This window comes from Gymnoscopelus braueri (genome assembly GCF_963280865.1).
Source record: "Gymnoscopelus braueri genome assembly, chromosome: 1".
Taxonomy (NCBI): Eukaryota; Metazoa; Chordata; class Actinopteri; order Myctophiformes; family Myctophidae; genus Gymnoscopelus; species Gymnoscopelus braueri.
The window spans coordinates 28,602,896-28,618,541 of NC_137603.1; the positions used below are offsets into that span (position 1 = coordinate 28,602,896).

General features: G+C 39.5%; 1 protein-coding gene across 1 annotated transcript in view; it reads left to right on the forward strand.

Moving 5' to 3' along the window:
• Positions 1–4,097: 4,097 nt before the first annotated feature.
• cpne7 (copine VII) overlaps positions 4,098–15,646 on the forward strand; it is a gene marked incomplete at both ends in the record, with an annotated part of 49,779 nt that continues 38,230 nt past the window's right edge. The window contains one exon of the mRNA XM_080439038.1: positions 4,098–4,271. Within this exon, the coding sequence (XP_080295164.1) occupies positions 4,098–4,271 (174 nt within the window). The remainder of the gene's footprint in view (positions 4,272–15,646) is intronic.

Below are 15,646 nucleotides of genomic sequence, written 5' to 3' on the forward strand. Positions count from 1 at the left end.
CCGGGAACTGGAAAGGTTCTGGCGTACAGAGGACAGTGTCATCAACCCGAACCCATAACCCTATCATACAGTAGGTACTGTAGCTGAAATGAGGGGTAGAGCCATAGAGGTATAATATAACGGGTAGAGCCAATAGTCATTTAAAGGAACACTTTCACCCAATTTCCAACCTGGTCCTCTCTATTGCTCATGAGAAGATGACACCATTTCCATCTACTTGCTCTGTGACTCAGAGGTTGGCTGTGGACCACTTAGAAACCTGCCAAACGACATAAAGTAGTTAGTAGCCTCGGGAACCATGAGGCACGTAGCCCATAGGTCAGGAGCCTGTCTCCTGTTACTGTGGCGTGAGGCGGATTGATCCCCCGGCCATGATGTACTGTATTCCCCCTGGATATGATGCTAGTAATGTGCAGGGACTTACCCCCAATCCAACTCTTGATGCTGAGTGCCAAGCAGGGAGACATTGGGTACCATTATTATAGTCTTTGGTGTGACTCGGCTGGGGATTTAACCCCGACCTCCCAATCTCAGGGTCGACACTGCAACCACAAGGCCTCTGAGCTGGTCTCCCAGTGACATAATCAGGGCTAATTTCAAACAATGCGAGAACAATGGCAATTCTATTTTAGCATGCTAACTTTCCAGGAAGAGAAAGGCTGTAGATTCCATTAGCTTGGAAACTACTACTGATGATGTCATTGGTAGGCAGTTTTATGAACTGTCCAAAGCCCACCTCTGAGATGCAGACTGAGTAGATAGAAATGGGCCATGTAATAAGGAGCATTAGTGAGGACAATTATGAAAATACGGTTGAAATTGGGTTAAGTGCTCCTTTAATATTTTTCAGCGCTCCATTTGTTGTTACAGTGATGTTGCATAAGAAATCTGTTGACAATTGTTTTAATAGTCAACATATTAGGCTACTGCAACCCGATACAAATTATGCAGGTGCTGCACTGCATGTAGTGGAGTATTTAGAAACATATGTTGACATTTTGTTTTGTTTGTGGAAAGGAGTTGGCCACTAAAACCTTTCTAGAGCCAGGATAAAAAAGGCAAATGTGTGTTAAAACTTGAGTGCAGATATTTAAGGACACGCACACGAAGGCTAAGCCTATAATACTTTACTTTTTAGGTTTTATAGGCTAGCCCACTCTTGCCCATCTTTTCCATACCAGTTCAAACAAAACAGCTTGTACCAAACCACTTCAGTGTGTTTCTTTGCAGTATAAGTGAAGCTTGGTCACTAAGGAGAGCCACCAGGCTAATTGAAAATTTGTAGCATTTTATATTGTTATACTAAACCCATTGACATAGGCATAGCCTACCCTCCAAAGACCTACATATCTGTTGGCATGTCAAGATTCTTTATGCAGTACATATAGCCTAGGAAATAATTTTGTCCTAAATCCATTGATGGAGTTATGTGGGCTCCTGGTATCATTTTTATAGGTGAAATTCAGGACCCATAAAGTGTAGCCTATATAGCATTGGTTCGCAAAAGCTGTTAACATAGCGTCACATCACATTTATATGTTGGCTATTCAAAAATAACAGATCTACAAGCTCACAGTGCATCACTTCGTATATCTGCTATTTTTGAAAATATTTGAAAAATATCGAAAATGTTTGGAAGATTTTGAATAATTTTGATATTGTTTTTTTACACAAATCTTCTTGGGGTCCCTGGCACAAATCTTTTTCAGATGTGTGTCCGCGGCCATTTGGGAGTCCTTGATACGAAAAGGTTTGAGAACCACTGGCCTTTAGTGTGGAGTTTTTATACGTAACCTTCTGTATCATCCAGCCCTGTCTCTTCAAGCCCAGCCCACCTCCCTTTCTTTCCACAACCACTTTCCACCATGCCGTGACCCCCCAAATTAATCATCTATGAACTGGGGACCCCCGACCCTGACAAGCACTTGGAATGTAGGAGTTGAGACATGACATTTTGTTTGACTCGGTTCCACAGATATAGTGAAAATAGCCGATCTACAAGCTCACAATGCCTCACAACGCCAGGCATTGTGAGCTTGTAGATCGGCTATTTTCATTTATTTTTGCCTCTTTCTTATGCTATTTGACAATTTGGCCAATGTTTGACCAGTTAGTTTGTTTATTACTTAAGATGCAGTAATGGTCTTTTTCTTTTTCTTTCTTTCTTTTTTTTTGGTATTGAAAAGGTCTTATAAAGATCCTTAAAGTGTCACTTCACTGTCATCTGATCTGGGGACCCCCAAAAAATCATGTGGGGACCCACAGGTTGAGAACCACTGGCCAGTCTGGCCTACATAACCTTCTGTATCATCCACCCCCCATGTCTCTTCAAGCCATAGCCCACCTCCCTTTCCCTCCCCAAACACTTTCCACCGCCAATTTCCGAATAACCACGCAGTGTGCTGACTCTGAGTGACTGAGGGAGAGGATTAACACCAGTGTGTCAGTCTAAAGATCCACGCCAGGTAGGAAGAAGCTCTGATTTATCTCTTTTTGATCTGAGTTTTGCACATTTGGGGTTAGACTTTTAGATAATAACTCAAGGAATTGTGTGCGCTTGTATGCTTCTTTCCGAAATGGCCAATCGCAGGCTATAGATCAGAAGTGAGCAACAGTGACGCGCGATTCATAAAATGTAGTTTTTATTTCGACGCGATGGTTCATTTTGAGACTAATTTAGTCCTTAAACGCAAGTACAAATATACTGTAACATTCATTCAATTCGCAGAAAAACCTTTGACTCTCAGTCTCCATGACTTTTCTGATGTGATTCTCTCCGATAGAGCCTAGAAATAGCAACCAAGACGTGTTGCTTTAATTGTTTATAGCAGAAGTTTTTGCTTAATATTTGGTACTGATTGTGCGACATAATCTACTTGTGCTACATCGATTAGCATATTTAAAAAATGACTTAAATCAGTTAAGTTTAAAGTAGGGTAGGCTATCTATCTAATAGGCTACACGTGCGAGACCCTAGAGTCTCTAGTCAAAGGCGCTGTCCTTGGTTCTGAAAGCGCGGTGAGGATATTGCAGAATCAGAATCAGAATCAGCTTAATTGTCACATCACAGGTTTACAGAAGTAAAACAAAGTGGGAGAAATTCGTTTTCGTGCATAGTTCCCATCATATTGTTATTTCCATACGATGGGAACTATGCACGAAAACGAATTTCACCCACTTCTTTACTTCTGTAAACCTGTAATGTGACAATAAAGCTGATTCTGATTCTAATTCTGCAATATCCTCACCGCACTTTCAGAGCCATGGACAGCGCCTTGGTTCTGAAAGCGCGGTGAGGATATTGCATGCTGTCAACAACATCACTACAGGCTGTGCCTCAACATAATCAACCATTACATCATGTTACAATAGCTGTTTTCATCAGCATACGGTCCTGCTACTGTGTGCTACAGAAATAAATACATTATAAATAAATAAATAGAGGATGATTTTTTGCCTTTACTTTTAGTGATGGCCACAGGGTAAAAGGAAAACTACTCTAATAACACCTTGTGTTTCATTCATAATTCCATTAACCACACCCACTATTTTAAATGGGAAATTGGTTGTTGAGGTAGACAAAATGTGTATAGATAACTTTGATAATAGCAAGGAAATGGCTTGGTGCTAATCCTCTGGCATCTGCCATTTTGTTTTATAATGCATTTTTGGGTCATGGGTGGGATGGCCAACTAGGGCTTTGCTCTTTTTCACATTGGACTGGACAACATGTAAGGGTGGCCACAAATCCTGACTAACATTAAATGTCTTTTTTATTTATTTTTATCTTTCCAGTGATCTAATCAGGTGTCAACTTACAACCACACCATCTTTCCTGTAACTGTCAGTCATTTTTACCAAGATGAGATGATTATCTCCTCAAAGGGAGAGCTTTGACAGGCAGTTATAACTGTGTGGGTTTGTTCCCCATATACTCTCTTTTTTTGTGACATCTGGAAAGATCCAATCTACTGTGAGAGTGGCTTACTTGACTGTGATTTTCCAACCCTCCGACACATTGCCCATCCCCGTGAGTCATCAACTGCATCGCCTCTTATCGGTTATCTGGTTGGCAGCTCCTGTTATCCTGGGCTAGAATGAATGACATCCAGGAGGCCACCTCCCCAGCGTCCGGCCTCGCCGGTCCAGCTACCTGTGTCTCCAAAGTGGAACTACGTGTCTCTTGCAAAGCCCTTCTGGACAGAGACACGCTGAATAAGTCGGACCCCTGTGTCATCCTCATGGTGCAGACCCAAGGACAGTGGACAGAGGTAAGCCTCCTTCTTTTAAGTCATTGAGTCCACTGCTGGACCTTTTGGGCAATGCCTCAATATTTGTGTAAGCCACATTAATGCAGTGTGACAAAGCAGTCAGTCAAAGATCAATATTAGAGTAAACTGACTTCACACTCTGGAGTGAGCGAGTGAGTGCTAATGAGTGATGAACCTGATGATTTGAATTTATCGTTTAACAAAGCCAGTCCATTGTTCAAATGTTTTAAGCAGTGTCACTGTGTGTTGACTGTATCCTATGGATGATAATCCTGAGTAGAAGATCTTTTTCTTTATGTTTGGAATTTGTCTTACTATGACCAGCACTTCCCACTTTGGATTCACCAGTCTCTTCCATAGATCAATATAGTGTGTCAGTGTAGTAGCAGAAATTGTGACTCAAACATAAAAACATTAACCCATTCGTACACACATTCAAACACAGATGGCAGAGGTAATCGTACAAGGCATCAACTTGCTCATCGGGAGCAGTTGGTGTCTTGCTCAAGGACACTTTGACATGCAGCCAGGAGGAGCAGGGGATTGAACCGGGAGACTTTCGGGTTCCTATAGCCAGCAGCTCTACCTCCTGAGCCACTGCATTGAATTGTCACACAGCCAGACATAAAAAGCACAGTGGGAGGGACACGCCTATCTGTATTTTCTGACGTCAAGGCTGAATCACTTTGGAGCTGAAAAACGATTTATATGGAAAGGCTCTCGTTTATAGTAGTGTGCACTGGCAGCAATGGTGGACAGTAACTAAGTACATTTACTCAAGTATTATACTTAAAGGGATATTTCACTTTCAAAAGAAATTTGGGTCATTTTATCGTCTACTCAGGCTTTTGTGAGCCCCCAGACAGTTTTTAAGTTGCTTGATTCAGTATTTAGACATTTGATTTTTATTTGATCAGACACGCCCCCTTCCTATACAAACCCATTATAACTTCAAACTCAATTTTTGGCCGGTGTAGCCGCCCCTATAAGTGGGGTTGGGACACCTCATTAGTACACCCTTCGCTGTACTGTGATTGGCTCATAATTAGTACACCCCTAGCATTAGTACACCCCTAGCTGTACTGTGATTGGCTGACTCTATTGGCTGACTCTATTCAGCACTGTGATTGGCTAGCGAGACACATGATGACATTAATAACTTATAAATAGGACTATGCACTTAAAAAAAAACACTTTTTTTTAAAAGTGAGCTTCCATCACTGTGATGACCACTGTGATGACCACACCGCCCACTTCACACTGGGTGTGATTTTTAAGATGTTAGATTCATCAAAAACACCTGTCCTTGGTTCTGGTGACTCATCCTGCCCTCCAAATACGTGAGGGAATTGTGTTTTTTCTATTACTTTTTTAATTTTTTTTGTTTAGTTTTTTTCATTTTCCCCCAAAAATTTCAAAAATAAACGAAAAAAAGGACAATATCAGTCACCAGAACCAAGGACGGTGTTTCCGATTAGTTAAAATGGAGTTTGAAGTTACAATGGGTTTGTGGGGCGTGTCTGATAAAATGAATATCAAATATCTAAATACTGAATCAAGCAACTTCAAAATTGTCCGGGGTACTCCCAAAAGCCTGAGTAGACGATAAAATGACCAATTATTTTGTGAAAGTGAAATATCCCTTTAAGTACATTTTTTAGGTAGCCTACTTTTACTATACTTACTATACAATTACTTTTAAAGGGAGACTAGGTAACTTTGAGCCTAAATGAAATATATATATATATTTATTTAGTATTTTTCTGAAAAGTCTGTGGGGGGAGAGGGGGGGCTCGGCCGGAGCTCTTAATTGATCCCTTTGAACTTCAAAAGGGTTGTGCACTGAGTTGATTGATAGGGCCATAAAAATGACAACCTCGTTAGTGCTCTCTCTAATCAATGAATGCATCAAAGACAGCAATCACTTTGATACCTGTCAGAGAGGGGAGGGGGGAGTGTGTGTGTGTACAAACACAGATCTGCGAAGTTACCTAGTATCCCTTTAACAGAGTATTTCTACATTGTGGCATTACTACTTTTATTAAAGTAAAAAAGTGGAGTACTTCTTCCATCACTGACTGACTGGCAGTGTGAGAGAATGTCATACTAGAATCCCATTCCCATTATCACAACACCTGCATGTATGCAATGTTGAAGATCACACAGAACATAGTGGAGCCAAGCAAAGGTAGAAGATTGGAACTGTATTGGTAGACTTGCTTCCTCCGCCCCCTTCTTCTTCTTCTTCTTCTTCTTCTTCTTCTTCTTCTTCTTCTTCTTCTTCTTCTTCTTTAAAATAGAGCCCTGTTTACAGCTCCCTGAATAAAGGGTATAACTATATCATTCACCATTGTCTTAGTTATAGTTGTGGTGTGGACCTTGCCATTCACTTGAGTTAGAACAATTTTTAAAACTATATCTTTATAGTTATAGTGCTTGGTGTAACTGTGAACGTACCTTAAGAAAATAAAAAAAACATCTTCATAAAAGTCATATATTGTTCAAACCAGCAGTGTGAATAAGAACACACATTTAAAAAATCCTCCACAATTCAAATATAGCAATATGTTATGTATTGATATAGGTATGATAGCATAATCCACTTCTCTACAGGGACAAAGCTAGTTATTATGTATGATGATAAATCCAGTTTTTGTTATGCAGTGTTTCTTATTTGAGAGAAGTAGATTGCTTTCTCATACACAGTAAAGTCCTCAGTGTTAATGTAACTCTGAGAGTATACAAATGGAACCAACTTGGCTCCATTTGTATACTCTCAGAGTGAAATTAATGCTCAGGATTTGACAGTGCATCAGTCCCAGGCTGATCTGTGGTGTAAGCAGTAGGTCGCTTCTATCATTTTTAATTAAGTCACAAGGTACGTGGGGAACATGAAAAGCACATTTAGCAGTGAGTATGTCAACAAAATGGTATGAGAATATTACATTATATGCAATTCCTGCTGCAAACCTATCAAATCAAGCATATTCTCTTGTTTCAGGAAAAGGTTTTATTAACTGTGACGTTAGCAAAGTGAAGAGGCATTGGGAAACATTTGTTGAAGGTGCCCCTGTTTAGACCACTGGTTCCTAAACCTTTTAGCTCAAGACCCAAAAGAGAAATTAGACGTTTGCCCGGGACCCAAAATAGAAGAACTACAAGCTTGTAGATCTGCTATTTTCACTACTTCTAATTTGTTTAAATTTTTTTATGGATGGAAATTATTAGATTTATTAAATTTTATTTGTAAAATACTTTAGAAATATGTTGGAATTTTTGTAAGCTTTTTAAAATCTTTTGAAATAATATATATTTTTTGAAAATGGAAGACACAAAAAAGGGGATATTTACTCGCGACCCATAAAAATGTATCCGCGACCCAAATATGGGTCACGACCCACTGTTTGGGAACCAGTGGTTTAGGCTATGTGAATATCGTTGCTGTCGAGTGGAAACCTTGTACGTCCAAAAACAGCTTGGACGTACTTTTCAAGAAACTGACAACCTGTGTTCCAATGGATCCAATGTAGTTATTTAGTCACAAGTTCTCGTTAATACTTTTCATTGGTTGAATATTTATAAAACCAACAGACTGACTTAACCACTTCAACCTGGTGTCCCTATTTTGGGCATGTCATTATGTGTGGCAATTTAAAAAAAATGTCAAAAAAGTATTTTCTTTTTCAAATTGAGCAAATAATAGAAGATCTACAAGCTCACACCGTGTTGTATCGCGATGTGTTGTGAGCTTCTAGATCAGCTATTTTTGCTACTTTTGTGTGAGACACTGTCAATGAATTATAAATAGGGCATTCATTTATGAAAAAAACAACAACATAAGATTTCTGCTCCGACAGTGACGCAATGCTCTTGTTTCAGGAAAATATGGTATTAACGTGTGATGTTAGCAAACTGGAGAGACATGGAAACAAAATTAGTTGAATGTGCCTCAGTGATGTTTTTTAGGCTATAGAACATGAGACTTAATTGTCCTGTGTGTAATATGATGAGAACATTTACCTGGGCAGGAAGGGAGAATACATGAGCAGTTGTTTTTATAAATAAAGTCTATTATTTTTCATTCTATATCGTTGCTGTCGGTCGGAACCTTGTATGTCCAAGACTGTTATTAATGGAAAAAATTAACCTGTTCCAATGGATCCAGTGTAGTTTTTGTATTCATTTCTTCTTCAAAAATAGCAGATCTAAATGCTCACAACGTGTCGCAGTGTGACGTGTTGTGAGCATGTATTGAGCTTGTGAGCTATTTTTGCTGCTTTTGTGTAACACTGTAGTATGACTAAGGGTATTCATTTATGAAAAAACATAAAAAGTTGAAGTATGGAGATACTGTACAAGGTTTCTGCCCGTCAGCGACGAAAGCACACACGCATAAAGCAGACATACAGTACATTATAATTGACATCAGCTGTCTATTAGCAGATATTATGGCTATACTTAACCACCTTGCAGTGTAGCTCATCCTGTGCTGTTGGGGTCTTCTGTACAGTACATGTGTGGGTGGGGGTTGGATGCACACTATGTAAGCACAGTGAAGATCAATATATGCTGAACCCAATGACCTTAGCTCCGGATCCAAAGGAGAAATCTAAAAATAAATGTTCACCACTCCGTAAGGTACTTTACAACTGTTTGTTATGTTTGAATATTTGTTAATGGAAATGAAAGATGAATTACTGGTCTTGGTTTAGTGTGATTAGTCATAGATGGATAGATGGGTGGATGGATGGATGGATGGATACATGGGCGGATGGATGGATGAATGGATGGATGGATGGATACATGGGTGGATGGATAGATGGATGGATGGATCAATCGATCGATCATGGATTGATAGATCCTTCGAACCCTGTGGAGAAATTCAGGCGTCGGAGCAGCAACAGCAGTAAGCATGAAATGCTGCGACGCGTTTTCCGGCAGCATAGGCGGAAGCGAAAGTAAAAGTGCATGCGTGTTTAGAGAGAGAGAGAGAGAGAGAGAGAGAGAGAGAGAGAGAGAGAGAGAGAGAGAGAGTTTTTTTTGTTTCATGACACACTTACCGACAAGACAGCAGTAAACTAACTTTCATTTTATTTCATACTGTAGGATTAATGTACTGTAGGAATAAGTTTTGAAATGCCACCTAAATTTTAAATGAAACATGAGTCTTCCAGTTTGGATTGGATGGATTGATACAGAGTGAATAGGGCTCTGGCTGCCTATCATATGCATGTATGCGCTCTGTGCGCCCGCCGCTGCCCGACACTTGCTTTTCGCCCTATAGTGTTTGATAGAGGGCTAATAAAATCATAAATGTATACACCAAATTAGCATAGACACTTCACCGATTATAGAGAACTTTGAATTATAACAATCGCTTGAGAATTGGCCGAGTATGGCTTAGTTAAACTGCCGGTGTCCTACAACCAAATACATTTTTTTGCACTTAAGACGTGGTCCAGAGACGTCTTAGATACCGCATGGGTCCCTTAATTAACATATAAACACTCCCCAGGCACTAAATATGCTGACAAGTCTTCAGTCTAAAGTGTTAAAATAGTGATTACGCATAAGATGGTGGCGTTATTACTTAATTACAGTCTCAGACCTGGAATTAAGATAAGCAAAATAGGGCCCCCTGTGTCTAGGTGAGACATGACCTTTGACACGATCTAAATGTGTCAATAGAAGAGCAGGGAGACCAAATACAACCACCCCAATTGTAATTGGGCAAAATGTAAATGTATTAATTAAAAAAAGTTACATAGTGGCACTTTAACTTGAGTCTTAACTTATTTAGTTTTAAGCATGCGGCCACACACGCGCACAAGCACGCAGGTACACACACACAAACAAACAAAAACTCATTGTCTGGGACACATAGCTCTAGAAACAAGTGGCCCATGATAACGCCAGTCAATCATTTATTGTTTGTTCTGCAATGCATTTTATTGTGCAAAGTGTGTGTGTGTGTGTGTGTGTGTGTGTGTGTGTGTGTGTGTGTGTGTGTGTGTGTGTGTGTGTGTGTGTGTGTGTGTGTGTGAGTGTGTGTGTGTGTGTGTGTGTGTGTGTGTGTGTGTGTGTGTGTGTGTGTGTGTGTGTGTGTGTGTGTGTGTGTGTGTGTGTGTGTGTGTGTGTTTGTGTTTGGGGGGGCACTCCTCTGCTGTCAAATCGATCAGAACTGGGAGGCAAAATTGCTTTGCAAGTTGTTTACTGCTGCCAGCTATAAGCCCACACACTGTATAGTGTGTGTACCCCTCCTCTTTTCATAAGCTCTGAAGGCCTCAACAATTCTTTTTATAGCATTGTTTATTTGGACTTAAAGTACAGTACTAGCTGAATTATCCTGCTGCAATTCCTACACAGTAAAACCCATGTTTAAGCCCTATTTCAAAACGATCTGCAAACTCACAAGTCACAACGCATCATATCGCAATGGTAGTGTCTGCATTCTTTTAATTCAATGTATTTTTTATGTCTGTCATTTTTGACAGTCTTTTGGGGGGAAATGTAAATCTTTTGAACGTTTTTGCCTATATGCCCAAAATAGGGACAGCAGGGTGAAAGTGGTTAATGAAATGTTGCTCTGTATTCTTCAAAAGACAAACCTGTAGCTTGATTGAAATGACTTGACATATTTACCTACAGAAAATTTACTTCCTGTCTTTACAAATTGGACTTGGACTGCAATGTCCCATCATAATGAGTTTATGAAGAATCCCCTCTTTTGTTGTTACAGTAATGAGTTATAATTTGTTATGATTGAACTACAGAGACAATAACCCACCTGAAGTAACTGACTGGAAAGAGACTACGCTGATATCCCATGACAGTGGTGTTTCTAGTGTATAGCCTGACACCAGCAACAAACATTTAGGCTTAAATGCCCTCACGTCATTTTAATGTTTTTAAATTCTTGTGTAGCGTTGTCATGTTTTATACAAATATTAATCCCTTTGTAGCACTTTGAGATTTGTTTCAAATGTAAAGTGCATTATAAATAACATGTATTATTATTTTTATTAAACATTTTATTATTTTTAAAAACAGTATTACAATAATCAATATCGCTATCCTCCATAGCTCTGATTAACTGTTATAATACAGACTCTGCTCAAATGTGTTCAGCCAGATGGCACAAACAGAGCAAGCCAGTGTGAAAGACAGTTAAGAGTATAAAGGAGGCTTATGCAACCATGTTGTATCTGGGTTTGCTTTTGTTATGTTTTACACACCAATAATGAATAATAATAATAATACAAATGCAAAAGTAAATTAGTTTGAAGTCAGAATAACAAGGGTATGAGATATTTAAGCTGTGGTATATAGCAGAGTGACAACAGTGCAGAGGTGTTGTTAACTTGTTAGAATTTTGAGAGATTGGGGGCTTAGCACAGCCCAGAAAGTTATTTCAGAGTCAAATAAATATAACATTAGAGACACTCTGAGTGTAGCTGACTTTCACAACTTGAAATCAAAACAAAACTAGAAAAAGTGCTCCTCGGAGCACAGGTCTCCGCCAGGTCAGGTAGGTTATTGTGGCCTCCTGGTGGCGCTATAATAGGCCAATGTGAAAATGGTATCATTTCTTGACATGACAAGTATGACAAGGCCAAGGGAGGGATATGGCAGGGATTCAGGGTTCAAGGTTCAGGGGTTCTGGGACACATCAGGGGCCAGGCACAGCAAATTCAGTCCTCTATTTCCGAGTCAGTCAAGTCTGCTCTGTGATAATCAGGTCCTCTTTTTTCTATAGACATTAGGAACATGTTGGTTCTCAGCACATACTTTCAAATTGGGGATATTTGCAAGACTTATTTTCTAATTATTCGATTTGTGTGCAAAATCTTGCATTACTAAGCCATTTAAGCATATATGGAAGTATTGAATATGTAAAATAACGTTTTCCAATCAATTCCCCATACTTGTGCAGAAAAGTGTGCTCATAGCAAAAGTTGAGCTATATTTGCGTGTGATAATATAGGGGTCCACATATTCAATGCATGATAACTACCACTAAGCTACTAGTCTGCAATGGTTATCATGCCAAACTGTGAGTAGATATTTACAGCAAGTTTAAAACAAGACCAGGAGACCTGGTTCTACCAGACCCAGAATAAATTCCTTTTCCTTTTATGCCCATGTATGGACGAAAGGGGGACGAAATTGGCTGACTGTGATTGGCTAGCGAGACACATGATGACATTAATAACCTATAAATAGGATTATGCACTTCAAAAAATCAATTTTTTTTAAAGTGAGCTCCATCACTATGGGGGACGAAACTTGAACCCTCTTTTATGCACATGTATGGACGAAATAGGGACAAAGCCTCATGTAGGCCGACCCCTTGGGTCTGGCAAAAAAATCACACCTAGCTTTGCCCACCCATTTTATAACCATGGCTCAATTTTAGGGCCCTGGCTCATGTTATCACATTAACAAAATAGTGTTTCTGACTGTATCTCTATAGAGTTACAACCACATGTTACCACTCAAATTAAAGCTTAGAATGGTGAGCAGTTTTCTATAGCCATTAGGAACATGTTGGTTCTCAGCACAGACTTTCAAAATGGGATATTTACTAGCCTTATTTAAAATTATTATATTTGTGTGCGAAATCTTGCATTAAAAGGCCATTAAGCATATATGGAAGTTTTGAAGAAGTAAAATAACCATCCCAATCAATTCCCCATACTTGAGTTATGCAGGAAAGTGGGTTCATAGGTCTCTACACAAAATAAGGTTCAAAAGTTGTTCATACAATTTACATGTGACAAATATAAGGGTCCACATATTCAACACACGATAACTACCACTAAGCTGCTAGTCTGCAATGGTTATCATGCCAAACTGTAAACTAGAGATGTACAGCTAGTCAAAAAATCTAACCTGGATTTGCCCACCCATTTGATAATCATGGCTCAATTTTGGGGCTCTGGCTCATGGACTATATCTTTCTCTCTCTCTCTCTCTCTCTCTCTCTCTCTCTCTCTCTCTCTCTCTCTCTCTCTCTCTCTCTCTCTCTTTCTCTCTCGCGCTTTCCTTCCCTCTCGCTTTCCCTCCCTCCCTCCTTGGCTTTCTCTTTTGCTCACTCATACAATGTGCAAAGTAGCGTCTTTGATCTGGTACTTCAATGACAGGGAGGACCCACAAAAAAACATACTTTCTTGGTCAACAATATCACAATTATTTTGCGCTAATGCATGATTGACACGAGCATGCATCTAACAATATTTTTTATAGTAGATTAATGTGTTGATTGTTTTTATGTGTTATTAGTATCTGACTAATCTACACAACTAAAGCAACCATAATGGTAAAATGAGATAATAGAGTACAAAATAATGTAAAAAAATGTTTAATTTGTATATTATAAAGCAGTCAATGTTCCTTTTAGTATGGATTTTTTAAATATTCTTTGTTTAATATGGAACAAAGACAAGCATTCATATGTTCAACCAGCCTTGTTGGACTGCACTTGCATCCAGGCAGGAGAACAGAGGTGGATGACGTGGCATGTGATTTTGGGAAGTGAACTTGAGCGTTGAGAATTGTTTGGGTGATTGTGTGAGGGATTGTGTACTAGAAGGGGCATACACTGATAGGATAACTGCATTGAGAGGGTAGTTAAGTTGTGTATGATGTGCACACCGGTCAAATGAACAGTAATGGCACCATACCAGAATCTGTCCCCCAGAACTCCAAGTAATTTTTCAAAATAAATGAATGATTATCTTCTCAAACTGAATTGATAATCAATAATAAAGATGTCACAAGATAAGCTAATAACAAAATAAGATGTGTGTGTATGTAAATGTAATGTTCATGGTTTCATTGGCTTGCATATTTTGTGTGCAAGCAGCAGCCAAAGAGAAGGTAAACAGTGGGATTATCACATTCTAATGTGCAGCTGCTACATTGCTGGGAGACATCTCAATGGTGCACAATGTGTTCCTGCCAGGTGGTGACACTATAAGAGGTTTTGGAGACTTAAAGGGAAATCTTGCAGATTTTGAACCTAAATCCCATTGTTCAGATGTGAGATCATAGTGTGGTTTTAACCTCCGTTACCTTACTAATTGTATACCTAATTCATTTGTAAAAAAAAGAAAGAAAATGTTATGACAGTTTATCCTACACAGCTATGTTCAGATATGGACACCGTTACATTTTCTTAGCATTACAGTTGGTACTCGTTCTTTTTTTTAAACGGCCACTTAATTAATGCATTAAGTTCAGGTGGTACGGTCTCTCTCTCACTTTTAAAGCATGCTCGCTTTACCCACGGTCTCTGTCGCTCTACCTATTACCATCTCTCTCTCTCTCCCTCTCTCTCCCTGCAGCATAGGCTACTTGTACAATTGTAGAAGTTTTTACATGAACAAAGGAGTGTTCAACTGTTGAACACCCCTCCATCAATGTAATATATATATATATATATATATATATATATATATATATATATATATATATATATATTGAACATAAGTCACACATCATGATGCTGCCGGCACGGTGTTCAACCTTGCATTCGCTAAGACTTTGCCTGCAATGTTGAAGGTCCCAAACAGGCATGAATGCCGAAACAAGATGGCCACCGCTCAAAATTCTGAGCACGTTCACACATGACACCAAAATCAAATATGCCGACAAATTGCCTGCAAATCTTGTATATCTGAACGGGGCTGTGTCAGGACTTTCAAGTGAAGAAGTATTGATGCTTTGTTTGGCAGTCTCTGACAAAGTTAGGAACACGTTGGCCAAGTTTGCAATGACAATGAACTCAAAGTCTAACTTTGGAAACTGTGACAGATCTAGGTTGCCCAGGAATATGAGCACATTTGTGACGGAGCAGAGCCCTCACTTATTAAACCCTAACCAAAAACTAGAAAGGTGCTCTCAGTATATTTGTTGAGTTTCTTTCTTGTTTGCCTTTAACACCCAAAAGCCTCAAAATGTCCACCATAATTGCCAATTGCTTTGAGCAGTTGGTGAGGGACTACATTTGCTCCATGCTTCCTACCAGGCTGGAATCTGGACAATTTGCGTATCGTTAAAACGTATCCACCCCCGACGATACAATTGCCCTGGCTCTTCATGCCACCACCCTCTCTCACCTGAGAGAGGATGAGACGGCCCACAGGGATGAGGTCAACAACCTTACTCTCAATGTCAACAAGACCAAGGAGTTGATTGTGGACTTCAGGAGGCTAAGGAGATAGCATGCCCCATCTGCATCAACAAAGCTGCTTTCACTAGTAAGAGACCACACCTTCTGCTCAGGTTAAACAGCATTTATTGAACCAATGTACAATGAAATATATGTGTATTGCTGGGGAGCCCGAGGCGGGGCGAGACTCAGGGTGGGGGTA